The sequence below is a fragment of the Heterodontus francisci genome, chromosome 19, assembly GCF_036365525.1.
Source record: "Heterodontus francisci isolate sHetFra1 chromosome 19, sHetFra1.hap1, whole genome shotgun sequence".
NCBI classification, from domain to species: Eukaryota; Metazoa; Chordata; class Chondrichthyes; order Heterodontiformes; family Heterodontidae; genus Heterodontus; species Heterodontus francisci.
In genome coordinates this window covers 55886313-55912985 of record NC_090389.1, presented here as the reverse complement: position 1 = coordinate 55912985, position 26673 = coordinate 55886313, and the positions used below count along the sequence as shown (strand labels likewise).

At 42.0% G+C, this 26673-nt stretch overlaps 1 protein-coding gene across 5 annotated transcripts in view; it reads right to left on the bottom strand.

Annotated features, from left to right (window-relative positions):
• The window catches only part of dnah12 (dynein, axonemal, heavy chain 12), a 379348-nt gene that overhangs the window by 22465 nt on the left and 330210 nt on the right, over window positions 1–26673 (bottom strand). For all 5 annotated transcript variants that reach the window (XM_068051688.1, XM_068051689.1, XM_068051690.1 and 2 more), the window contains 6 exons: window positions 25326–25498; window positions 23780–23920; window positions 19682–19840; window positions 16771–16915; window positions 10117–10267; window positions 2881–3134 (listed from right to left, as the gene is read on the bottom strand). In XM_068051688.1, the coding sequence (XP_067907789.1) occupies window positions 2881–3134; window positions 10117–10267; window positions 16771–16915; window positions 19682–19840; window positions 23780–23920; window positions 25326–25498 (1023 nt within the window). The remainder of the gene's footprint in view (window positions 1–2880; window positions 3135–10116; window positions 10268–16770; window positions 16916–19681; window positions 19841–23779; window positions 23921–25325; window positions 25499–26673) is intronic.

Below are 26673 nucleotides of genomic sequence, written 5' to 3'. Positions count from 1 at the left end.
AAGTGGTCCTAGAAATAGTGGATGCATTGGTGGTCATCTTTCAAGAATTTATAGACTCTGGAACAGTTCCTACAGATTGGAGGGTAGCTAACATAACTTCACTATTTAAAAAGGGAGGTAGAGAGAAAACAGGGAATTATAGACTAGTCAACCTGACGTCAGTAGTGGGGAAAATTCTAGAGTCCATTATCAAAGAATCTATAGCAGAGCACTTGAAGAAGTGGTCGAATCGGACAGAGTCAGCATGGATTTATAAAAGGTAAATCATGCTTGACAAATCTACTAGAATTCTTCGAGGATGTAACTAGTAGAGTTGATGAGGGGGAGCCAGTGGATGTGGTTTATTTGGACTTTCATAAGGCTTTCGACAAAGTCCCACATAAGAGGTTAACATGTAAAATTAAAGCACATGGGATTGGGCGTAGTGTATTGCGATGGATAGAAAATTGGTTGGCAGACAGGAAACAAAGAGTAGGAATAAACGGGTCTTTTTCTGTATGGCAGGCAGTGACTAATGGGGTACCACAGGGATCGGTGCTAGGACCCCAGCTATTCACAATATATATTAATGATTTATATAAGGGAACTAAATATAATATCTCCAAATTTGCAGATGACACAAAACTGGCTGGGAGGGTGAGTTGTGAGGAGGATGCAGAGAGGCTTCAGGGTAATTTGGACAAGTTGAGTGAATGGGCAAATGCATGGTAGATGCAGTATAATGTGGATAAATGTGAGGTTATCCACTTTGGTAGCAAAAACAGGAAGGCAGATTATTATCTGAACGGCCAGAAACTGAGAGAGGGAAATATGCAACGTGACCTGGGTGTTCTCGTACACCAGTCGCTGAAAGTACACATGCAGGTGCAACAGGCGGTAAAAAGGGCAAATGGTATGTTGGCCTTCATAGCGAGAGGATACGAGTACAGCAGCAGGGATGTCTTGCTGCAATTATTCCAGACCTGGAATATTGTGTGCAGTTTTGGTCTCCTTATCTGAGGAAGGATGTTCTTGCTATAGAGGGAGTGCAGCGAAGGTTTACCAGACTGATGCAGAGTTAACTTTTCAGGTCAGTGACGTATCTTCAGAACTAGCAGATATTAGAAATGTGAAAGGTTTTAAGCAAGTAAGGCGGGGGTGGAGCAAGAGATGACAAAGGAGAAGGTGTAGATAGGACAAGGTCACAGAGAATAACCAACCAGAAGGTCATGCAGCAAAGGCAAACAAAACGTTAACGGTGTGTTGAAAGACAAAGCATTAGCACAAATAGGGTGTTAACGGACTAAAAACTGAACAGCCACAAGTACAAACATCAACGCAAGCTTGAGGAACAGCATCTCATTTACTGATTAGGCACACTACACCCTGCCAGACTGAACATTGAGTTCAATAATTTCAGAGCATGATGGGCCCCCCTTTTTACTTTTATTTTTAGTTATTTTTTCTTTTTAATTTTTTTTTCTGGTTATTTTATTTTATCTTAGTTTGTTCAGTTTGTCTACCCACTGTTTTTTTCATGTTTGTACTTGTGGCTGTTCAGTTTTCAGTCCGTTAACACCCTATCTGTACTAATGCTTTGTCTTTCAACACACCATTAACATTTTGTTTGCCTTTGCTCCATGACCTTCTGGTCGGTTATTCTCTGTGACCTTGTCCTATCTACACATTCCCTTTTGTTATCTCTTGCCCCACCCCCGCTTTACTTGCTTAAAACCTTTCACATTTCTAATATCTGCTAGTTCTGAAGTAGGGTCACTGACCTGAAACATTAACTCTGCTTCTCTCTCCACAGATGCTGCCAGACCTGCTGAGTATTTCCAGCATTTCTTGTTTTTATTTCAGATTTCTAGCATCCGCAGTATTTCACTTTTATTTACCAGACTGATTCCTGGGATGGCGTGACTGACATATGAGGAGAGATTGAGTCAGATAGGATTATATTCGCTGGAGTTCAGAAGAGTGAGGGGGGATCTCATAGAAACCTATAAAATTCTAACAGGACTTGACAGGGTAGATACAGGAAGGATGTTCCCGATGGTGGGGGAGCCCAGAACCAGGGATCATAGTCTAAGGATACAGGGGCAACCTTTCAAGACTGAGATGGGAGAAATTTCTTCACCCAGAGAGTGGTGAGCCTGTGGAATTCGCTAACACAGAAAGCAGTTGAGGCCAAAACAATGTATGTTTTCAAGAAGGAGTCAGATATAGCTCTTGGGGCGAAAGGGATCAAAGGATATCGGGGGAAAGCGGGAACAGGTCACTGAGTTGGATGATCAGCCGTGATCATAATGAATGGTGGAGCAGGCTCGAAGGGCCAAATGGCCAACTCCTGCTCCTATTTTCTATGTTTCTAATAAATCTGTGAATGTCTGATATTCAGTGTCGCAAACGATATTATTTGGAGGCATAAATTATAAGTGAGAACACCCATCCTCTAACACCATTTGAAACTATACCAAAGGTAGTCAGTACTCTGATGTCAAATTACTGAATAAAACACTGATATCTAGGAAACTACCCTTAACATTTTTATTAACCCAAGCATTAGCAAAGGAAATACCAATGATTTTATTATATTATAGGTTAAAATTGTTCAAGCTTATTAAACACCCAAATAGACCTTGTTCTTCCAATTACTTGGCTGATCGTTGTTTGTCATGTAAGAAATTCCAGAATTGGATATTCCTGCACCAACATTATTATAATTTAAAAATATTATCCATATGCCATATTTGCCCTTGTAGAAATGCTTATAATTGTTGAATACAAATGTTTTGATAATTATTGACTCTGCATTTATTAGAAATATAGAGAATAAAATTGAATTTATCAGTAGTTGTTTTTATATTATGGATCATTTGGTAGCATCTTCTTCAGTACCTTAGGAGATGGATAACTAGTGAGCCAAAGCCGAAAGTCGGGATGGCAGGTCTCACTGCTGAATTCTTCACAAATTTTTTCCAGGGTTGGCATCCAGGACACAGCAAGGTGACAATTCTGCAGACATACCCAAGTACCATCAAGCATACCATCTTTAACCATTTTGGCAGCAATTGGACCTTGTCCCTGACCAAGTGAGATGGACTGGAACTGACCTCGATCCATATTCTTATCACTTGTTAACTTCAATAAACCTGCAAAGGTTCAGATAAAAATGGCAGAAGATGGGTTTGGATTCCATAATTTGCTCAAACGCAAAGTAAGGCTCTAGTTTCTAACTCATACACTGGAAAGACAAATATATTACAAATCCCCAAATAGGACGATTATACAATAAAATCCTGCTTGGAATTGGGGAAAGGAGCATTGAATATACAATTAGTTAAGTGCAATTCCTTTTGAAGACTACATGCATAAAAAAGAAGCCATACTTTCAAGTTCTGAAAATTAAGAAACTACCAGGTTCAATCCCATATCTGTCTGCTAACTAAGTTCAGCCACGGGATACTGGGAGCACCACAATTTTCTTCAGTGTTTCAGGATTAAGGAGAGGAAAAATATCAGCTAAAATCTTCATCTTGATCACTACCCAGTGGCACCTACTGGAAATGCATTAGAGTGCCTCCTTCCCAAACAACTTGCCAACGTGCACTGATATAGACTCATAGGGCCGGATTTTTAAAGCCTGCTGAGTGCAGGTGCGGGGGCAAGCGCAATTTGAAGATTGTGTTCTCAGCAGTCAGCACTGGGACCTGCCGCCTCTGGAACACAATACCATTTTAAAATTCTTACAGGGCTCGACAGGGTAGATACAGGAATGATGATTTTCCTAGCTGGGGGCTGAGAAACAGGGGCCACAAGTCTCAGAATAAGAGGTAGGCCATTTAGGACTGAGGTGAGGAGGGGTGAATCTTTGGAATTCTCTACCCCAGAGGGCTGTGGTGGCATTTCAAATGCTCATCTAAATACTTCATAAATATTATGAGGGTTCCTGCCTCTACCACCTCTTCAGGCAGTGTGTTCCAGATTCCAAACACCCTTTAGGCGAAAGACTTTTTTCTCAAATTCCCTCTAAACCTCCTGCCCCTTACCTTAAATCTATGCCCCCTGGCTATTGGCACCTCCACTAAGGGAAAAAGTTTCTTCCTAGCTACCCTATCTATGCCCCTCATAATTTTATATACCTCAATCAGGTCCCCCTCAGCCTTCTCTGCTCTAAGGAAAACAACCCTAGCCTATCCAGTCTCTCTTCATAGATGAAATGCTGCAGCCCAGGCAACATCTTGGTGAATCTCCTCTGCACCTCCTCCAGTGCAATCACATCCTTCCGATAGTGTGGTAACCAGAACTGTACACAGTACTCCAGCTATGGCCTAACTAGCGTTTTATACAGCTCCATCATAATCTCCCTGCTCTTATATGCTATGCCTCAGCTAATAAAGGCAAGTACAAAGAACAAAGAACAGTACAGCACAGGAACAGGCCATTCGGTCCTCCAAGCCTGCGCTGATCTTGATGCCTGTCTAAACTAAAACCTTCTGCACTTCCAGGGACCGTATCCCTCTATTCCCATCCTATTCATGTATTTGTCAAGATGCCTCTTAAATGTCGCTATCGTACCTGCTTCCACCACCTCCCCCGGCAGCAAGTTCCAGGCACTCACCATCCTCTGTGTAAAGAACTTGCCTCGCACATCCCCTCTAAACTTTGCCCCTCGCACCTTAAACCTATGTCCCCTAGTAACTGACTCTTCCATTCTGGGAAAAAGCTTCTGACTATCCACTCTGTCCATGCCACCTTGTCCTTGCCAGCGCTCCCCTGCTCTTTCCCCATATCCCTGTAAATATTTTCCCTTCAAGTATCTAACAAATTCATTTTTGAATATTACTATTAAATCTGCGTTCACCATTCTTTCAGGCAGTGCATTCCAGATTACAACAATTGGTTGTGTGAAAAATGTTCCCTCATGTCACCTCTGGTTCTTTTGCCAATTATCTTAAATCTGTGTCCTCTGGTTACCGGTCCTTCTGTCACTGAAAACATTTTCTTCTCATTTGCTCTATCTAAAACTTTCATGATTTTGAACATCTCTATTAAATTTAATCTTGAACAACTCCAGCTTCTCCACATAACTGAAGTGTCTCATTCTTAGTACTATTCTAGCATTCATCTGCACCCTCTAAGGCTCTGGCATTCTTCCCAAAGTGTGGTGCCCAGAATTGAACACAATAATCGAGCTGAGCCCTAACCAATGTTTTATAAAGGTTCAGTATAACTTCCTTGCTTTTGTATTCTATTCCTCTGTTAATAAAACCAAGGATTCCATGTGTCTTTTCAACTGCTTTCTCAATTTGTCCTGTCACCTTCAAGGATTTATGTATATACACTCCCCAGGTCTCCCCACTATTGCCTCCTCTTTAAAATTGTACCATTTAGTTCATATTGCCTCTCCTCATTCTCCCTACCAAAATGTATCACTTCACACTTCTCTGTATTAAATTTTACCTGCTATGTGTCTGCCTATTTTATCAGTTTGTCTATGTCTTCAAGTCTGTTACTTTCCGCCTCACTGATCACTACATTTCCAAGATATTTTCTCAGGGGAGAAAATCAGACAAAATAATTCACTTCAGACTCTTAGGACTGGATTTTGTTGCGACAGCTTCTGTTCACCTCGCACAGCTGAACACGTGTTAAGCAGCAGGAAGAAACCCCCACTGGCGCTATTTAAAGGGATTATTTATAGGTTAGTTGCTGGTTGATTTTTTTCTGACTGTTGTTATGAAGGTGCTTCTATTTTTTCATATTTTTTAAGGATTCATGTGTTAGAATTGTGAAGATGGATTCATTGGAGAACAGAAGTAATTCCATAGATGTTGGACTTTGTTTTTTAAAAGAGGTCGCCGGAAGAACACTGGAGGTCTTGTTTGAAAGCAACCTTTACTGGAAGTCACATGCCGTAAGCTCAAAAAATAATAGAAATCTTGGTGACTTGGGGAAGATGTTTACAGAGAAGTAACATGTCACGATTTATGAGGGTCAGAAGGTCCTAACTTGCTGTTTGGTTTCACTTCTGAGATATGGTTTTGGTTCATTTGTGGTGTGGACTGTGTTCGAAAGCAGTTGGAGATCAACCTGCCAAGAGAGAAACATCCAGTTTGCCTCTTTCCTTTTGTCTCTGTGAAATGCTGCGTTTCTCCTGAGGATCTCCTGGAAATCTTGACACATTAATTTGCAATGCCACCTGTAAAGAACTACTCCAGAAAAGATCCCAGTGACCCATCTACGTGTACTTGGATGTTAGACTGTATGCCATTTTGGGATACAACATATCTTATCCGTTCTCTTCAAGAATTAACAAGTATTTGATCAAAGTATTTTTTTTTTGTTTTTTGTAAAAGAGTTCTGCAGAGAAAATCCCTTTTTTGGATTTGTGTGTGTGGTTTGTGTATGTGTGAGGGGCTAAGGTAAAAAGGAAACTTTCGTATTTCAATCTGTGTGTAAATGCTTTGCTTCATTACTGGTTAAGTCTCGTTTTATAATAAACTGATAATTTTGTTGTTTATTAAAGAAACGCAGTTGGTGTACTTTATTCGGGGTTAAAAGAGTAGAGTATATGATTTACCGTATCAGTAACTGGGTAAACATTTAAATATATGTTTTGACCTGTGGAGAAGTGAAACTAGAAAAGACAGTGCACTCCTCCCATCTCGTTCCTAACACTGTTGCTATGTGGTTGGTGCTTTGCATAGTTGTTTCAAGTGGAAATTGTCTACAGGGAGTGGTGTGACAGGTGCTGAAGGACCTTTATCTGACTTTCAAGGCTTCTGTATAAACCAGTTGCTCTCAGACATTGGTGCACTAGCAGGCATTCCCCTTGGAATACAGCATGACTGGGAGAATAAGCAGAGGACAAATTGCTAGAAGAGGAAGGAGGGAGGGCTTTTAGCAGGAGGCTGTATCCACCCAAGATGCTCAAGGAGCAATTGTCCTACCTGAACCTCAGAAAATAACAACGTGTGAGACATCTGTGCTTCAATAAGGGTGTCCTCACTGAAATCTGGCACAACTACAACTGCAACCTCAGATCAGGGCAAAGACTGCATTGCCAGTGGGTGTGAAGGTCACCGTTAGATGAGCTTTTATGTGGATGGCTCCTTCCAAGCTGGAGCTGGAGACATTTGTAACATTCTTGCAGTCTGCCATCCACTGTTGCACAAAGGAGATCACTGAAGCTCTCCATTCAAAGAGAGCTAACTACATTTCATTCTCTCTTGCCAGAGACTAGCAGATGGAACAAGCATACAACTTCACTGCGATTGCAGGCTTTCTCATGGTGCAGAGTGCCAATGACTGCATGCATATCGATTTGTGGGCACTGCATGTCAACATCGCAAATGAAAGGGATTCCACTTCCTCAACGACCAGCTGGTGTGCCATCATACACAGTCTCATGCAGTCAATCCCCAGTGTCCTGGCAGCAGTCATGGTGCCTTCATTCTGCGCCAGTGCACTGTGCCTTCTGCATTTGTGCCACATTGCCAACAAAATAGGGTGGCGATTGGGCGACAAGAGCTATCCTTTGAAGACATGGCTTATGACTCCGGTACACAAACCATGTACATGTGTGCAGCATGCATATAATGAAAGCCATACTGCTACATGAAATGTATTGGAGCAGACCACTCGTGTGCTGAAACAACACGTCTGCTCCCTGGATCACTCTGGAGCAGCCTGCAGTACTAAGCAGAGTGGGTGTCAAGCTTTGTGGTGGTCTACTGCAAAATCTTGTGGCCATAGGGGACAGCCCTTGCCACCAGCTATATGGTGAGCAGCTGAGGAGTAGGAGTTGGAGGACCAGGAAGAAGAGGAGGAAGGAGGGAGGAAACAACCTAGACAGCCCTTTTCCGCCTGGACTATCCATGAAGAACTATTTCGAGTGCCATACCAGTAATCACAACCCCAATTCCCCATTCACCAACAGTCCCACACTTTCCCTGCCCTCTGTCACTGACCATCATAAAATCAATTTAGCCACAATGCAAAAATAAAAGCCATCACAAAATAAACATTCTAAACCAAATTTATAAACAAAATCATGCGACACTGCATACAGACATACATTCATCACCCTTGTCCATTCCCCAGGTGCTTGTCTTCTGTGTACCTTTGCCTGCCCTATTGTTCCTATGCAGTGCTACCCAAGTGACAGCAGCAGGGCTGCTGGAAGGCTGCTGACTTGCAGTGAAGGAGACTGCAGATGACCTTGTAGGATGACCTCGAACAGCTCTGGGCCTAGAAGGCCTGTCTGCAGACTACGCTGTCTCAGCATGGGCAGCAGCAGCCTGGGATGGTTGGCTGTGGTGGGGTGGGAGGAGGAATGCTGCCATCCTGAAAAACAGCAGGTTTATGATCCATGGTACCACTGCTATTCCCTCGGAGCAGCGCCTCAGCAATCTTAGTAATCTGTTGGAAGACAAATTGCTGAACTACTGTGATACCCTGCAAGTTCCTATGCACATTGTAATCCACAGCCATGATGGCAGCAGTCAAAGGTTGCATGGCAGCAAGCTGACCTTACGTGACAGCAGTCTGAACTTGCACTGCATGAAGGTACAGCAAGCAATTAGGAAGGCAAATGGCACGTTGGCCTTTATTGCAATGGTATTGGAGTATGGGAGTAAAGAAGTCTTGCTACCATTGTACAGGGTTTTGGTGAGACCACATCTGGAGTACCGTGTGTAGTTTTGGTCTCCACATTTAAGAAAGGATATACTTTTCTGCTGATCAGGGAATCTAAAACACGGGGGCACAGTCTCAGGATAAGAGGCTGATCATTTAGGACTGAGATGAGGAAAAATTACTTCATTCAAAGGGTTGTGAATCTTTGAAATTCTCTACCCCAGAGGGTTGTGGATGCTCCACCTTTGACTATATTTAAGGCTGGGATAGACAGATTTTTGGTCTCTCAGGGAATCAACGGATATGGCAAGTGGGTGGGAAAGTAGAGTTGAAGCCTAAGATCAGCCATGATCGTACTGAATGGTGGAGCAGAATCGATGGGCCATGTGGTCTACTCCTGCTCCTATTTCTTGTGTTTTTGAGTTCACTGCAGCATTCAGATGTTGGTGGCTGCTGCTTGTGCTGCAATGGAAGTTACAACATTGGCCATTAGACACTGCATCATGATTGGGTCTACAAGTATGTGGAAGGAGTTGGCCACCACTTCCAAGCTGGAAAGGATGGAATCCAAGTTCTGTGCATAGCCCTGTGCCAAGTTGGTGCTGGATTCTTCCATGCCCCTTGATATTGAGTGCAGGTGTACTGGCAGACTTCCCAATGCTCCAAGCAGTCTGCTGTGCATACCCTTCAGCATTCTTCCATAGACTGTCCCATAGAAGTCTTCATTTGAGTCCTCTGCAGTGGCACCCATGTGTGAACTCGCCCTCCAGTGAACTGGAAACTGTGCTGTCCTTGCTCCCTGCCCTGGCTGCAGCATATTTGTGCCCTCTGGATCGCGCCGGGCCCTCCCGGCAGGCCTCATCTGGCGCCATCTTCAGGCCCCCCCCACTCCCGCCACGGAACCCGACGCCTGGGGGAGAACAAAGTCCAGCCCAGCATTTTAGTTCTTGCGGTTAATTATTTACTGTTACTTGGGAACTTCTCATTAAAAATACTGTTATTCAGCAGCAAAAATTAATCATCGTATATAACTGGCATTTATGTCTTGGGGCATCTGTCGAGAGAAAAACAGAGTTAACGTTTCATGTCTGTGATCTTTCATCAGATCTTTCTGATATTTTGAGTATTTCCCGCAGTTTCTGCTTTAATTTCAGATATCCTGCATCCGCAGTATTTTGCTTTTCTACTTAAGTCTAGGGCTTTGGTGTAAGTTTTAGAAAATTAAGGATTCAAAGGAGTGAGCAAAAAATAATAGTACAAGCTCCTGTGAAACCTCTAGAAAGCTAGAGGAAGTATTGTATGTTTAGCTGTCTGGATATGGATCAAGTAAAGAAACCAATTCCACTCCCCACTTTATTTGGTCTTTTTCTCTCATTATATGATGACAATATACTGGTTGTTTAAAGATGAAAAAATGCAGGAGAATAATTTTCTTTCTATTAAATTTTACAAAAAAAGACTGTGAGAGAGACAGCAAATATCAGGTATACTCACTTGCCATTGGATCAGCCCCTGGAGAGAGTATGAACAGAAGTGGTATTGTGGCATTGGAATCTCCATAACTCTTTGCTAAATCAAATGGAGGTGGTTCCACAAACCTCTTCCCCAGTTTTTCAGTAACAAAATTTGCCACAGCTGGGATGATCTGAAAGATAGAATGACATTTTTTAGAAAGATGCCCTGATGATTTTTTTTTTGCACTCCCTCAATTGTTAAAATTAGTTTGTTCCACAAATATCCAGATGCACAAAAGTAACTTTTTCAGCAGATATTTACACAAACAAAAGAAAAGGAGTAAAAGCAAGATAAACCCAGTTTCCAGTATTTCTCAGAAAATTTGGATGTTGAAAATAACTCTTGCCTCTTCTGCTTTAAGTAGGTTATGCAACGTGAATTTAAAACAACATGATCATCACACGTCAAATAGCTCTGCACTTTGAACTCTAAAAAGAAAATTGTTGAGCAAGAGATATTGCAGTGCATTATTCCACCAGCCCCCTTCTGAATAGACTCCAAATTAGCATGGTTTGGTCTTATTTCTTGCAACTGAACGACTGAAGGCACTGAATACCGCAAAAGCTATGGGCCCTGACAATATTCCGGCAATAGTACTGAAGACCTGTGCTCCAGAACTTGCCGCACCCCTAGCCAAGCTGTTCCAGTACAGCTACGACACTGGCATCTACCCTGCAATGTGGAAAATTGCCCAGGTATGTCCTGTACACAAAAAGCAGGACAAGTCCAACCCAGCCAATTACCAGCCCATCAGCCTACTCTCAATCATCAGTAAAGTGATGGAAGGTATCATCAACAGTGCCATCATGTGGCACTTGCTTAGCAATAACCTGCTCAGTGATGCTCAGCTTGGGTTCTGCCAGGGCCACTCAGCTCCTGACCTCATTACAGCCTTGGTTCAAACATGGAAAAAAGAGCTGAACTCAAGAGGTGAGGTGAGCGTGACTGCCCTTGACATCAAGGCAGCATTTGACCGAGTATGGCATCAAGGAGCCCGAGCAAAACTGAGGTCAATGGGAATCAGGGGGAAAACCCTCCGCTGGCTGGAGTCATACCTAGTGCAAAGGAAGATGGTTGTAGTTGTTGGAGGTCAATCATCTGAGCTCCAGGACATCACTGCAGGAGTTCCTCAGGGTAGTGTCCTAGGCCCAACCATCTTCAGCTGCTTCAACAATCACCTTCCTTCAATCATAAGGTCAGAAGTGGGGATGGTCGCTGATGGTTGCACAATGTTCAGCACCATTTGTGACTCCTCAGATACTGAAGCAGTCCGTGTAGAAATGCAGCAAGACCTGGACAATATCCAGGCTTGGGCTGATAAGTGGCAAGTAACATTCGCGCCACACAAGTGCCAGCCAATGACCATCTCCAACAAGAGAGAATCTAACCACCACCCCTTGACATTCAACGGCATTACCATCACTGAATCCCCCACTATCAACATCCTAGAGGCTACCATTGACCAGAAACTGAACTGGAGTAGCCATATAAATACCGTGGCTACAAGAGCAGGTCAGAGGCTAGGAATCCTGAGGCGAGTAACTCACCTCCTGACTCCCCAAAGCCTGTCCACAATCTACAAGGCACAAGTCAGGAGTGTGATGGAATACTCTCCACTTGCCTGGATGGGTGCAGCTCCAAAAACACTCAAGAAACTCGACACCATCCAGGACAAAGCAGCCCGCTTGATTGGCACCCCATCTACAAACATTCACTCCCTCCACCACCGACACACAGTGGCAGCAGTGTGTACCATCTACAAGATGCACTGCAGTAATGCACCAAGGCTCCTTAGACAGCACCTTGCAAACCCATGACCTCTACCAACTAGAAGGACAAGGGCAGCAAAAGCATGGGAACACCACCATCTGCAAGTTCCCCTCCAAGTCACACACCATCCTGACTTGGAACTATATTGCTGTTCATTCACTGTCGCTGGGTCAAAATCCTGGAACTCCCTTCCTGACAGCATTGTGGGTATACCTACCCCAAATGGACTGCAGCGGTTCAAGAAGGCAGCTCACCACCACCTTCTCAAGGACAATTATGGATGGGCAATAAATGCTGGCCTGGCCAGTAATGCCCACATCCCATGAACGAATTAAAAAAAAACGTTTCATTGTTTCATTTTTAAACTGAAGAGAAATTACCAGAGAAATGTATTTTGTAATTTTGCCAGATGGCTCTGGTTTCTGTAAATATTGATAATTTAGGAAAATAATATAAAAAGAAAATATTAAGACTGTAAGAAATTGAGCATTTGAAATGTTATAGAAGTATTTCAAACTTAATTTCAGGTATATAGAAATTAAATAGTCAATTGAGCAGTCTACTCAGACAAACCGGAAGTTCTCCATTTTATAATGGCTGCAAAGAACCTACAGATCCACTCCTGGTGGCTGCATAATAGTTGATATATTGGACTGGTTTACACCTACCTCTCACTGTTAGACAGATTTTAGGAGACATAGAAGAGTGGCAACTTACAAGAGAGTTTATCTAATATAACGGTTTGATGGGAAACATTTACAGAACTATGGGAAAAGGGCAGGGGAGAGAAACTAATGAGATAGCTCTTTCAAAGAGCCAGCACAAGCATGATAGGTCAAGTGGCCTCCTGCTGTGCTGTATTATTCGATGATTCTATGCATTGGAAAACCTTAATTATACATGACTGCACAACAGCCAAATTGTTACAAATTTAACCAGAGACGGAAACCAGAGAGAGAAATGAAATGTACATCTCAAAGTACAGGGGTAAAATCAAAGTGGACCACTGGCACATACTTTGGGCACTCATTTGCACTAGACGGAAACAAGATTACCAGGAGCAGACTGCAGGTTTATGCTATGCTATTAGGAGCGTAGATTTAGCAAATCATTTTGCAGGATAGGCAGTTTATATCAATTATATAGTTGAGTTTCTGCAAGCAGTCAGCTTGCTTAAAATTATCTTGGTGTAGTATCTAATTTGAATCTAATTCAATGCTTTCCATATCGCCAAGTATGTCAGCTTGGCACAGTTAGTTTGGGGTTTAAGGCGGATACTCAGTTTTGTAATCTACCAGGTTTATAATAAAAGTTGGCAGTCCAGTGCAATAATGAACAAATACTGCATTGTCAGTGGCAATATAAAAGAACAAAGAACAAAGAACAAAGAACAGTACAGCACAGGAACAGGCCATTCGGCCCTCCAAGCCTGCGCCAATCTTGATGCCTGCCTAAACTAAAACCTTCTGCACTTCCAGGGACCGTATCCCTCTATTCCCATCCTATTCACGTATTTGTCAAGATGCCTCTTAAACGTCGCTATTGTACCTGCTTCCACCACCTCCCCCGGCAGCAAGTTCCAGGCACTCACCACCCTCTGTGTAAAGAACTTGCCTCGCACATCCCCTCTAAACTTTGCCCCTCTCACCTTAAACCTATGTCCCCTAGTAACTGACTCTTCCACCCTGGGAAAAAGCTTCTGCCTATCCACTCTGTCCACGCCACTCATAACTTTTTAAACCTCTATCATGTCACCCCTCCACCTCTGTCGTTCCAGTGAAAACAATCCGAGTTTATCCAACCTCTCCTCATAGCTATTGCCCTCCAGACCAGGCAACATCCTGGTAAACCTCTTCTGTACCCTCTCCAAAGCCTCCACGTCCTTCTGGTAGTGTGGCGACCAGAATTGCACGCAATATTCTAAGTGTGGCCTAACTAAAGTTCTGTACAGCTGCAGCATGACTTGCCAATTTTTATACTCCATGCCCCGACCGATGAAGGAAAGCATGCCGTATGCCTTCTTGACTACCTTATCCACCTGCATTGCCACTTTCAGTGACCTGTGGACTTGTACGCCCAGATCTCTCTGCCTGTCAATACTCCTAAGGGTTCTGCCATTTACTGTATACTTCCCACCTGCATTAGACCTTCCAAAATGCATTACCTCACATTTGTCCGGATTAAACTCCATCTGCCATTTCTCCGCCCAAGTCTGCAACCGATCTATATCCTCTGACAATCCTTATCACCATCCATAATTCCACCAACCTTTGTGTCGTCCGCAAACTTACTAATCAGACCAGCTACATTTTCCTCCAGATCATTTGTATATACTACAAAGAGCAAAGGTCCCAGCACTGATCCCTGCGGAACACCACTAGTCACATCCCTCCATTTAGAAAAGCACCCTTCCACTGCTACCCTCTGTCTTCTATGACAGAGCCAGTTCTGTATCCATCTTGCCAGCTCCCCTCTGATCCCGTGTGACCTCACCTTTTGTACCAGTCTGCCATGAGGGACCTTGTCAAAGGCTTTACTCAAGTCCATATAGATAACATCCACTGCCCTTCCTTCATCAATCATCTTTGTCACTTCCTCAAAAAACTCCATCAAATTAGTGAGACACGACCTCCCCTTCACAAAACCATGCTGCCTCTCGCTAATAAGTTCGTTTGTTTCCAAATGGGAGTAAATCCTGTTCCGAAGAATCCTCTCTAATAATTTCCCTACCACTGACGTAAGGCTCACCGGCCTATAATTTCCTGGATTATCCTTGCTACCCTTCTTAAACAAAGGAACAACATTGGCTATTCTCCAGTCCTTTGGGACCTCACCTGTAGCCAATGAGGATGCAAAGATTTCTGTCAAGGCCCCAGCAATTTCTTCCCTTGCCTCCCTTCGTATTCTGGGGTAGATCCCGTCAGGCCCTGGGGACTTATCTACCTTAATGCTTTGCACTTATCCTTCTGATAAGTTGTTAAGCTGAAGTCCTATTTATCATTTCTCATATTTTGTGTAGTGATTATGGTCCCAAACTAACAACCGAGAGATTATGATGTTGAGATTTGACTTTGATAGGGGCACAAAACAGGTGGGAGTGGATCAGCATTGGTGGCATCAATGAAAAGGAAAATCAGTTGGTGTGTGCAGCTGGCAGCTCACTACCATTATCAAATGACTTGCACCTCCACTGAAGTTGAATTACACCCTATGGGCTGGATTTTATGATCGTAAAATGGCGGAGGTCCCGCATGTGATGTCAGAGCTGCACTGCAGCATTTACAAGGCGGATAGCTACTTTGCATAATGGAGATGGCCCCCCCCCCCCAATTACATGGTAGGGGTGGCAATGGAGACGCTGTTCACAGTGTCACCTGATGCTGGAGCAGGTGCTGGCACCATCTTTAAATGTGCCAGCCCTGCATATTTGTCCCTCCAAGCATTAAGCAGCAGTGTATTAAAGCAATAAGCAATACCTCTGTGTTTTGAATTAAATCTCTCAATCAACAAACGATCCATCGGGTAAACATATCAGAAGACAGAAAAGGGTAGCCCCATAGTTCAGTGATGCCTCCCTGATGTTTGTCAATTTTTGCTCTGCAGGATGCTTGCGGTGGCTCTATATGTGGTTGGGATTAATGTTGGTCTGACAACCTTTCCAAAAGTGTGAGCCTTCACAACCATACCAACATCATTTAAACTACCCTGTAATGGACCTCCCAACATACACAGCCTATACATTTTCAGAGATCCCCCCCTTCACACACAATCCCCTTGCAGAGCTCCCCCCACATTCACACACAGGCCCCTTGCAGATTTATCATACAGCAATGTTCACTGCAAACCCCACTTCCCCTAAAAAACTATGGTGAAGTTACCTTCCCTTTCGAGGCACCGAGGACTCTTGCCTCAGTGGCACCAGCTTTTGAAAGTTGAGAAACTCAAGGCACATGAAAGCTGCACACCAAACACCAAAATTGAGAAAGCTTCGTTGGAACACAGTGAATGACATTCAAATGCATTTAAATCAGTATGTAAAACATTTAAATGATGATGCCGTCGCATTGGGGTATCAGTTCCACCACGGTACTTCCCTGCCTCTGACAAAATCGGAAAACAGCATTACGACGTTGGGTTCCATAATGGATGGCCCAGCGGGGATTCTCCAGCCCCCCACACCAATGATCTTGCCTTCAACAGGAGCATAACATTTCAGCCCTATAAGTGCAAATTTCACCTTTGCAAGTTCAGAAATTGAATTCAATAAATCTGATACTTTTGTAGACTAGAAAAATAGCCATGAAAGCTGCCAAATTGTCATAAAAATCCAACTCTTTAACTGATATACTTCAGGACAAGGAATCTACCACCACTATCCAATCTGACCTATATGTGACTCTAGTCCCATGCTATATGGTTAACTTTTAATGCCCTTAAGCCAACTAGGAATGGGGAATAAATGCTGGCTTGCCAGTGTTGACCACATCCAAAGTACAAAAAGAAAAATGGATAATAGAGATCTCATGTCACTAAATAGAGGAAGGAGTTCCATATCCAGTCAAAATTCCTCATGTAATACCACCAAAAAACAATTTATGTAATCATTCATCTTGGTGCAAAATGACTGCCACTATTCATTGCACTTGAAAGTAATTAATTATTTAGAGATGTTTTGAGGTGTGCAGATGCTACAAACGGGAGCTTATGTTGCAAAGTACAGAACAGTGAAATGCAGCAGTAATAAAGGCAGCTTTTAAAGAAAAAAGGCTTTTCTTCGTATTTGCTTGAGTTTGTTCAAGTAATGTCAAAATCTTCTGAATGCTTTCTATTATTGGGAAACATGTATTTGTTTCTTTTTTTTACCTTGTCAGATCTAAGCGCCCTCAGAACAATCATCTTCTGAAGTTCATTGAGTTTTCGATCCCATGGATTTGGTAAAGGAACAATATGTGGGTCCTTACTTTCATAGATCTGGTGCCATTCCCTACTAAACGTAGAGAAATGATCCCTAATTGGAAAATGGAGAAATTGTTAAATTTTTAGTTTTTACATTTTTAAAGTGCTATTGCTTTCTAACCACTCACATGAAACAAGAATAAAATTTTACAAAGCTAATAAAATTATTGGTTTATTTGAATTCTACAGACATATGAAACCTAAACCTAACCCAATGAACCTCTATAACTCTCAACATCTGTTCAATAATGAAGGCAAGTTCAATTTCCAAATGGCAATGAACGGACCAAGGGAGCATTTCTCTGCCTGTCATCTTCATATTCTTAATGGTGCTTAAAAAAGATTGGCCACAGGCAGCATTCATTTTTAATCCATGCTCTCAACTTAGATATTAATTAGTGCATGTTATCACTATTCTTACAAGCCAATGGTGAGCCTGGTCATTTAATGGCTGCTTAACACTTTCAAGGTACATGACAACAAACACAAATATTGCCTGTACTGAACTATTCTGAGTGAAGGCCATGCTGCCCTGGTTGCAAAAAAGTAGAGAAAAGCATGATATATAGGCAGCGAAAACTGTAAACTGATGGATGTCATTACTGAAAATAACCAAGATTTCTCCAGTGCTCTCAGCTTCAACATCACAAAAGCTTACTGGAAGCAGAACAGGACAAATATTGTTGCAAACACAAGGTGTACCCCCAAGGACCATTGAAAATAATTGGAGTTTGAAGAAGAGCAAAATATGAATGAGATTTTCCCAGTATTTTGTGCTGTATCTGGTAGATGAGACTTAAGTTACAGTCAAGACAGCATTTTGTACATGACATAAAGTCAAAGCAAAATGTTATTCACTGCTGGATGAATATTTTAAAATGGTGAATTAAGTAAACTAAGAAACACATTGTAACATTGTGCAGGTTCTATTTTCAATATGTGCCCAGAACTGGGCACTACACAGTCAAACAGTTGAATAGAATTCATAATCAAACTAAACAGTGTTCTTTTCAGACCACATCAGACTTTGAATCAAATGTTTTGACAATGTAATTTCACACTTTGCTGCTAATACAAAAGCAAAATACTGCAGATGCAAATGTGAAATACAAACATAAAATGCTGGGAAGATGCAACAGGTCACTCAGCAATCAGAACTGATGATAGGTCATCAACCTCAAATGTTCACTCTGTTGCTCTATCCACAGATGCTGCCTGACCTGCTGAGCATTTCTAGCATTTTTTATTTAATCTTTCGTTACTTTTTTTGCAGTTCTGCATTGGTTAGATATTCTTATCATCAAATCTACTAAGACTCAAGTTTCACTTCATTCTTAGTTATTCCAACACCATTGAAGAAATATGTTAGTTGCTTATTTTTCCATCCTAAGTGCTTACTTTACACTTGTCAGCGTTTTAGAAACGAAGAGGACAAATAGATAGTCTGTAAAAGCCATACAAAATATGGAAGCAGAATGTTTGGAAGACAAACAAAATTAATGAGGGGAAAACAGAAAGAATGAGGAAGGAGACAAAGAGAGATTCAATCACAGGAAAACACAAATGTTATTATCATCCATCAGCAACACCAGAGGAGATCAACTATTTTTTGAAAAATAGCAAGACGTGTGGGAATGTTTTAAAATGTAATTTCTTTTCATGGCTTATATCATGGATTCTCAACCAGGGATCTGCAATAAGATTTCAATGTGTCCGCCAAAAATAAAAAAATATTGACATTATAACAGAACAAAGAATCAGAGTTGGGACAAGATGCAGCCCACGTGCCTTATCATTCAAAGGATGCCACTTCCAATGAGAGTGAATCAAAGCTGGGACCTTTCTGTGATTGTACAGGTTCTGGTTAAGTGTGGAGAGAGAAAAAAATCAAGCCAAACCATGCGTGAGCAATGGCAGTGGTTCGTGTTTGGATGCAGTGTACGACCTTGTGGGATGGGTGGTAGGGAGTAGGGCACTTAACAAATCTTGTCCTTGTTAATAGATTATTTTTATGCTGTTCATAAAGGAGCAGCTGGCAAAGCCTAAACCTGACGCTTACAGCTATTGCATGAAAGCCCAAAATTTGGAAAAGTGTTTGTATGTCTTTGGAGTCAGTGTATGCATGTGCATGTGAGTGGAGAAACACTGATCAAGACAGGTCTTGTTACAATTACTGTGCAACTTAATTGTATTAAACTAAATTATTAATGCAAATATTGTATGTATATATTATGATTTTGTAATTCCATGAGTGAATTTACAAGCGTGGGAAAGTTGCAATTTCGTTATTGTCTGCTGTACCATTGGGAATTAAATTGTGACCAGTTCCATATTTATACAGCATATGCATTTAAAAAAAAAAGCTTGCTTAAGGTGCAAAGAACTTGTAAATTGGAAGGATAATCATATGAAATGTCTTTGGTCAATCATAGTGTGGAGAAAAGAGAGAATCTCAGCCCAAGAAAGAGAAACACTGCATGATAGCAGTCAAGTTGTAAGTAAAACAAATACAATACTAAATATTTAGATAATTAATTGTATGATTTTCATACAGAAAAAAATACTTTGTTTTGTTGAGGGGTTTCTGCAAGTTTTATAATGTGGGAACAGGGGCCTCAGAAGCAAAATGTTGAGCAAAATGTAAACCCCTGGTTTAGATGATAAATTATTCCAGTTTTGATTTTTTTAATGAGATTCCTGCAGTGTTATTATTCTCTAGTACTTTTATTCTGACTAAAATATAATCCTTTAAAACCAGTGAGACAGAATAACAACCATTCTGTAACTGTGACTAGACTGGCAAAAAATTAACGATTACCTTAGCCCTTGTAAGCTCAGTAGATCACTTGCACGACAGATCTCATCCCAGCTCTTGTCCTGGAGCCAGGATGGATCAGGGTTTCGTAATTTATTCTGTAGCCCTACTCCCCCAGTCAGCAGGAACATAAATTCCTGATAATTGATATCGTGTCTTGCCCTGGGTGAAATGAAAGTGGAAAAGAAATTATTAATTTATGCAAACTTATTACAAGATCAGAGGTTCCATGAGTGTTTAAAGACCTCAGAGTGGACAAAATGCCCGTTCTTTAATGCCAATATGTTAAGGAAAAAAAACAGATGAAGAAAGGGTTAAGGTGATCTAAACTGGCACAGATACCATTGCGGCCTATAGCTTACTTTCTAGTGAGTTCCAGTCCTTAATGAAGAACACTGGAGGTCCATATGGATGCTGCATAGCTGGTATCAACATACACTTATATTGTCTGGGGTGGTTCTATTCAGAAAAAACAGTACATCCTGACACCAAACATGGAAGTGCGGCAAACAGTGAGGATGATATGAACCACCTGCAACAGGACATTGACAGGCTAGCAGAATGGGCAGAGAGGTGGCAGATGGAATTTAATACTGACAAGAGAGAGGTGATGCATTTTGGCAGAAAGAATAGGGAGAGGCAATATCTACTTAACAGCACAGTTCTAAAGAGTGTGCAGGAACAGAGGGGCATGGGGGTGCATGAGCATAGATATTTGAAGGTGGCAGGACATATTGAGAAAGTGGTTAGTAAAGCATATGGGATCTTGGGCTTCATAAATAGAGGTATTGAGTACAAAAGCAGGGAAATTATACTGAACCTTTATAAAGCTCTGGTTAGGCCCCAATTGGAGTATTGTGTCCAGTTCTGGTCACCACACTTCAGGAAGAATGTGAGGGTCCTTGAGAAGTGGCAGAGCAAAATTACCAGAATGGTTCCAGGGAAGGAGGATTTTAGTTACAAGGTTGGGTTGGAAAAGCTGAATTTGTTCGCCTTAGAATAAAGGAGATTGAAAGAGATTTGAAGAAGTGTACAAGATTATGACAGACTTAGATAAATTAGACAAGTAAAAACGGTTCCCATTAACAAATGGTGCAAGGACTAAGGGACACAGATTGAAATTTTTAAACAAAAGATGCAGGGGGTACATGAGGAAGCACTTTTTTACACAGTGGGTGGTAATCACCTGAAACCCATTACCCACAAGGGTGGTGGAAGCAGAGACAATGACTTCAAGAGGAGGTTGGATGGCCCCCTGAGAGAAATAGACTTACAGGGCTATGGGGATCAAGCTGGGGAGTGGGACTGACTGCATAGCTCCATGGACAGCCGGCATGAACTCGATGGGCTGACTTGCCTCCTTCCGTGCCTATGTAAATGACTATGATTCCTGATATTTTATGCTTTATAATGTTTTATTTTATGATAGTAACAGCCTGGGACCAGTTCACAGAATCACAGACAGCTCCCCTGGTGGCAGTCAGAAACAGATTAGACAGCACCTTTTAATACTGGCTTTGAGGCACTGAGGGCTGGGATGCAGGCAGGGATATCAGGAACTGGTACCATGCCAGTAGTCTGCCCAAGGGCAGGTCCTTTGCTCTTTTTCTCCATGCAGGAGATATAAGCATGACGAGGGAAGAGGGTATATGAGGTGGTTCCCCATTGCCTTCCTCAGACCAGAACGGGAATTGAACCCATACTGTTGATGCTGTTCTTAACCACACACCAGCCATCTAGCCAACTGAGCTACCCAGTCCCCTCAGGAACTGCTAGCTGTCATTAAACCTGCCAGCTGACTGATCAGCAAGGATACAATCCAGGGTCCTTAAGAACAGTGACAACGGAAGCATGAGGCTGCCATTTCATTGGACAGTAGTGCATGCTAGGCATCTAGCCTTCTCTCTCAGAGTATCATGCCTGTGGCACATAGGACGCAACACCAGCTGCTCAGCACGTGCTAAAGGTGCAGCAAGGAGCAGCTCCCCACCACAACCAAGCATCCAAGAGACAAGGGCCACATCAGTCCCCTGAACCTTTTGTAACATAGGAACAGCCAACCAACTCTCACAAAACTGGACCTTGGGTTGCACCAAGCCGAAGCAGTAGAATACCAGGAACTAGGGTATATTTAATCACCCAGTAAAAGTATGTTGTAGGAAAAGGTAAAATTACATGTGCTCATTTTGAGTTACTTGGAATAAAGGAGAATGTATACTTATTTCATGCTTAGCTAATTATGCAAATTATAGTCAAACAGGAAAGGATGCACATCCATTGTGCTCGGGTTTTCATTCCTAGTGCAGGTTATGTTTGGCCAAACTGGTCTAATGGGATGTGATAAGAAGATATAAGATGGATACTAATTGGGGGATAAGAAGTAATGACAACGGTGACAAAGGGAGCCTGAGAAGTCTGCACATTGCAAGTTTAGTTCTGAGGCTTCTTTCAACCATCACTGAGAACACATCTGAGTAACTATCTTTCTGATGCTAGCATCATCTCCCCAGGAATTTCCACACCCAGTCCTTTTTGGAAGGGCAGAGTTGCACAGCACAATGCAAGCTACACAAAGCAGGATGCATGCCCTGGAGCACATTACAGAGCCCCTCCTGATCAATCCACGCAGTGAAACTATTCCCCGTTATCCTCTGCCTGCAGCTTTTGACATGGCTGACCATACCATCCTCCGCCAGTTCTTCTTCCAGCTGGGTGGTACTCGATTGCCTGTTTCCATTCTTATCTGTCCAGTTGTAGCCAGAGAATCACCTGTATTTGCTTCTCTTCCCACTCCCACACCACTACCTTTGGTGTCCTCCGAGGATTTATCCTTGGACCCCTCCTGTTCTCATCTACATGCTGCCCCTCAGCAACATCACCTGAAATCACAGCAGTCAGTTTCCACATGTACACTAACAATGCCAGTTCTACGATGCCACCATCCCTTTTGACCCCTTCACTGTCTCTAAATTGTCAGACTGCTTGTCCAACATCCAGTACTGAATGAGCCAAAATTTCCTCTAAAGGGAAAACCAAAGCCACTATCTCTGCTACAAAATCCATTCACTAGCCACTGACTCCATTCCTCTCCCTGGCAACTGTCTGAGGCTGAGCCAGACTTTTCGGAACAGAGATGAACTTCCGACCACGTATTTACGTCATCATGAAGGCCACCTATTTCCACCTCTGTCACATCGTCCGACTCTGCCCCTGCCTCAGCTCATCCAATGCTGAAACCCACATCCATGCCTTTGTTATCTCCAGACTTCACTATTCCAACACAATCCTGGCCAGCCTCCCATGTTCTATCCTCTGTAAACTTGAGGTCACCCAAACTGTGCTGCCCATGTCCTAACTCGCACCAAGTTCCATTCAGCCATCACCCTGTGCTCGCTGACCTACACTGGTTCCCAGTTATGCAACACCTCGATTTAAAAATTCTCATCCTAGTTTTCAAATTACTCCATTGCCTTAGCCCTCTCTCTGAAATCTCCTCCTCCCTACAACCCTCAGAGCTCCTCCAATTCTAGCCTCTTGAGCATCCTCAATTTTAATCACTCCACCATTGCCGGCTGTGTCTTCAGCTACCGAGGACCTAAGCTCTGGAACTCCCTCCCGAAACCTCTCTGCCTCCCTAACTGTCTTTCCTCCTTTTAGGACACTCCTTAAAACCTACCTCTTTGACTAAGCTTTTGGTCATCTGCCCTGATATCCTGTTATGTGGCTTCTTTCTTGTCCAGCTGGATTTCTATCAAAAAATTATTTATTCTGAGGTACGATAACCACAAAAGTATTAGAATCCACCAAACCTAAAGATTATTTCCAGCCCTGGACAAAAGCATAGAAATCACAGCTGTATGTCCATTTGTTCTAATTAAAATGCAACATGAAACTGTTTTTTACATTCTTCTATGAAACTATGTTATGTTAAAATTGTAAACAGCCACAAAACATGTATGTTATATATCTATATATGTGCTATAGTCCATTTCATAATTATATGGGTAACATCATCTTTTTTATTCTTGTCAATTAAATACACTTGTTGAAAATTATTAACAGTAATTTGAGAGAGGGGATTTTGTGAGAAAAGTTACTTACAACAGCAGATTACAGCACAACAGGAAGGAAAATAGCAACTTGTCCTTCTCAAATAGAGAGCGGCAAACATTGGAGTACAGATTGTATGTGAAGTGATCATTCAGATAACGAAGCCGTTTCTCCAAGATTTTTGACTTATTACTGGAGAGAAAAACATAAGACTGCAGATTATGAAATCTGTTCTTAAATTAAATTCTATAGTAGGGATGCCCAAACGTTTTGATTTAGTAGTACACTTAGCTCATACAATGGAGAACGGGAAGTTTCTTATAAACAACAGAAATACAAAGAACCAAATTTTTGGAATGCTTTAATTTAGATCATAACACTTTCATTTGCTAGAATTTTTTTGTCATCACCTGACCAGGAGAATTTATCAGTAATTTATCTTAATTTGCTTCTTTTTAGCAATATCACAGGTTATTTCACTTTCTCAATATTCAATACGGTTAAGATATAGTGTTGCATTATCACACTAAAACAAAAAACAGTAAAAGCTTGAACCCCAAAGGGTTATACCCCAAAATTTTAACTTGCCTTTTCCATTTACAGATGCCAACTAGGACATTTTTGTTTCAGATCTCCAGCATTTGCAATATTTTGCTTTTACTTTGCACATTTTCATACCGTTATTTACCAATCTTTTAAAGATAATTTCTAAGCTTTTCATATCTAAAACTAAATTGATGTACACAATCTACCGGCCCTTCCTTTATGATGTACTTGCTGTGATGCATACTCTATTCAAATCGTGTTTTCCCTCCCGATTTGCTGGCTGCGATCTGCTCTCCCTCCTCATCTGGCATCACCGCTCATCTGCTCTCCCAGTCTGCTTTGCCTGTGACTTTGGAATTATTGATCATTGAACAAACAGTGCTAAGGCCTTTCCAAATTGGTGTATTTGTTGAACTCAAGTCGGCATATAGAATAAGCACAATCAGAAAATCTGTCATCAGGCTGGCTATCCAAATCTTGCCAGCTGCATATAGATAGCAGGTCACATATGAACCATGGATGTAATTTGCACACTGTTCTATGTGATCTACTGTAGCACTTAGAATAGAAAAGAAAGAAATGTTATCTATGTGTTAATGTACAATCAGACACAGTAAATTGGGTGAACTTGGACCACAGTATCTATGACCTATATCTCATCTATTTTAATACAGGTTTAGGGATTAGACACGGGCTCTATAGAGCCAATGATCTAACTTGACTCATGTCAATCACCATCACAACAACAGTTAAAAAGCTCAACACCATCCAGGACAAAGCAGTCCACTTGATCATTACACTTGTCCACTCGATGCAATATGAATTTCCTCCAACTTTTTTTCGGTTTCAAGATTCTACAACAGTTTTTATTCTTGAGATATGTCTGTTTTTCTCCATCCAATCCCCCATCCCCACCCTCTCCTCTATCTTCTAAGCCTATGCAATGTACCACCTGTGGCCAGGAGGGCAGGCTCCCAGTCCTTTATCTAATGGCGATTCTTTCAAACAGAGTTAAAACAATATAAATTTCTTACAGTTCTGATATTCCTACCTGTCATGGATAGAATGGACATAGAGGTTGACAAACCAGCTCAGGGAATACTGGTACATAGGGTCAATGTTGGCCAGGTCTGCAATGCTGAAGAAAAGGATCGCAGAATGCTTAGCAATTGGTCTGTATCCTTCCCGAGATTCAGCAATCTTCAGTTCGGTCCTCTCAGCAATCTGAAACAGATAATAAATAATTAGTATGAAGTGAACAAAGAACATAGAACAGCTTAAGATTCTGGTAGTAACTGTATCAGTGGATTTCACTCATACCTTCTCTGTAGCACTTAAAATGCACACTTAGTGATGAGTAACACAGCAGAACTAGTTAGCAATCTGACTGTAAAGGAATATCTTGCAAATGGTGACCATAATATGACTGAATTTAATATTAGGTTTGAGAGGGAACAGTAAGATTCAAAAAGCAAGATCTTAAATTTAAGTAAGGCAAACTTCGAAGGGATGAGAAATAAATTGACCACAGTAAACTGGACTGAGCTGATAATGGGTAAACCTACAGACAAACAGTGGGAAGCATTCAAAGAAATATTTGGTATGATACAAAATTAGTACATGCTCCTAAAAAGGCAAAAGCTTCACTTGCGCAGTTATGCAACTAGGGTCAACAAACAAGGTGGGAGACATTAAGCTAAAAGAAAATGCAAGGAAAAGTGGAAATCCAGCAGACTGGGATAGCTACAAAAAGAACAAAGCAATACAAAGAAAGTAATGCAAAAAGGGAATATGACAAAAACCTGTAACAGAGCTAACAATAAAATGTTTATAAATATATTAAGAAAAAAAATGCGGGTCCATTCCTAAAGAATGTTCGCCTATTAAAGACAGACGCAGGTGTGACCATGTTGGAATTTTACTGCGCCTGTAAGAACGGGATCAATGGTACAGGGGTGGGGGGGGGGGGGGGGGAGTGGGTGGCGAGTGGGGGAGAGGGGCCATAAAATGCAGCTGGGACATGTTTGAATTAAAGTCCAACATCGTGACATTGCTTCTAAATTTTACGTGTGCCAGGAACCAGCAATTAAGGTACTTGAGTTAATTAATTAACTTGAATTTTATGGTGCATTCAGAATTTTATGAATGAAGCATGGGAGCCACAGCAAAGAGGCAAGAGTTTAGTGCTGCCTTTGCCAGGCAATGTGCAGTGGAAGTGAGGGTGGGAAACGGAGGCCATTGCAGAAGAAGGTGGGGTAAAGGCAGCATCATAACGGGGAGGGGAAAGGAAACTGTGAAGGTGTCATTGCTACCAGGATGGGAGGCGGGGTGGGGGGAGGGGGGAGGAGGGGAGAGGAGATTGTGGAAGGTACCGTCACGAATAGGGTGTGGTGGGGAGG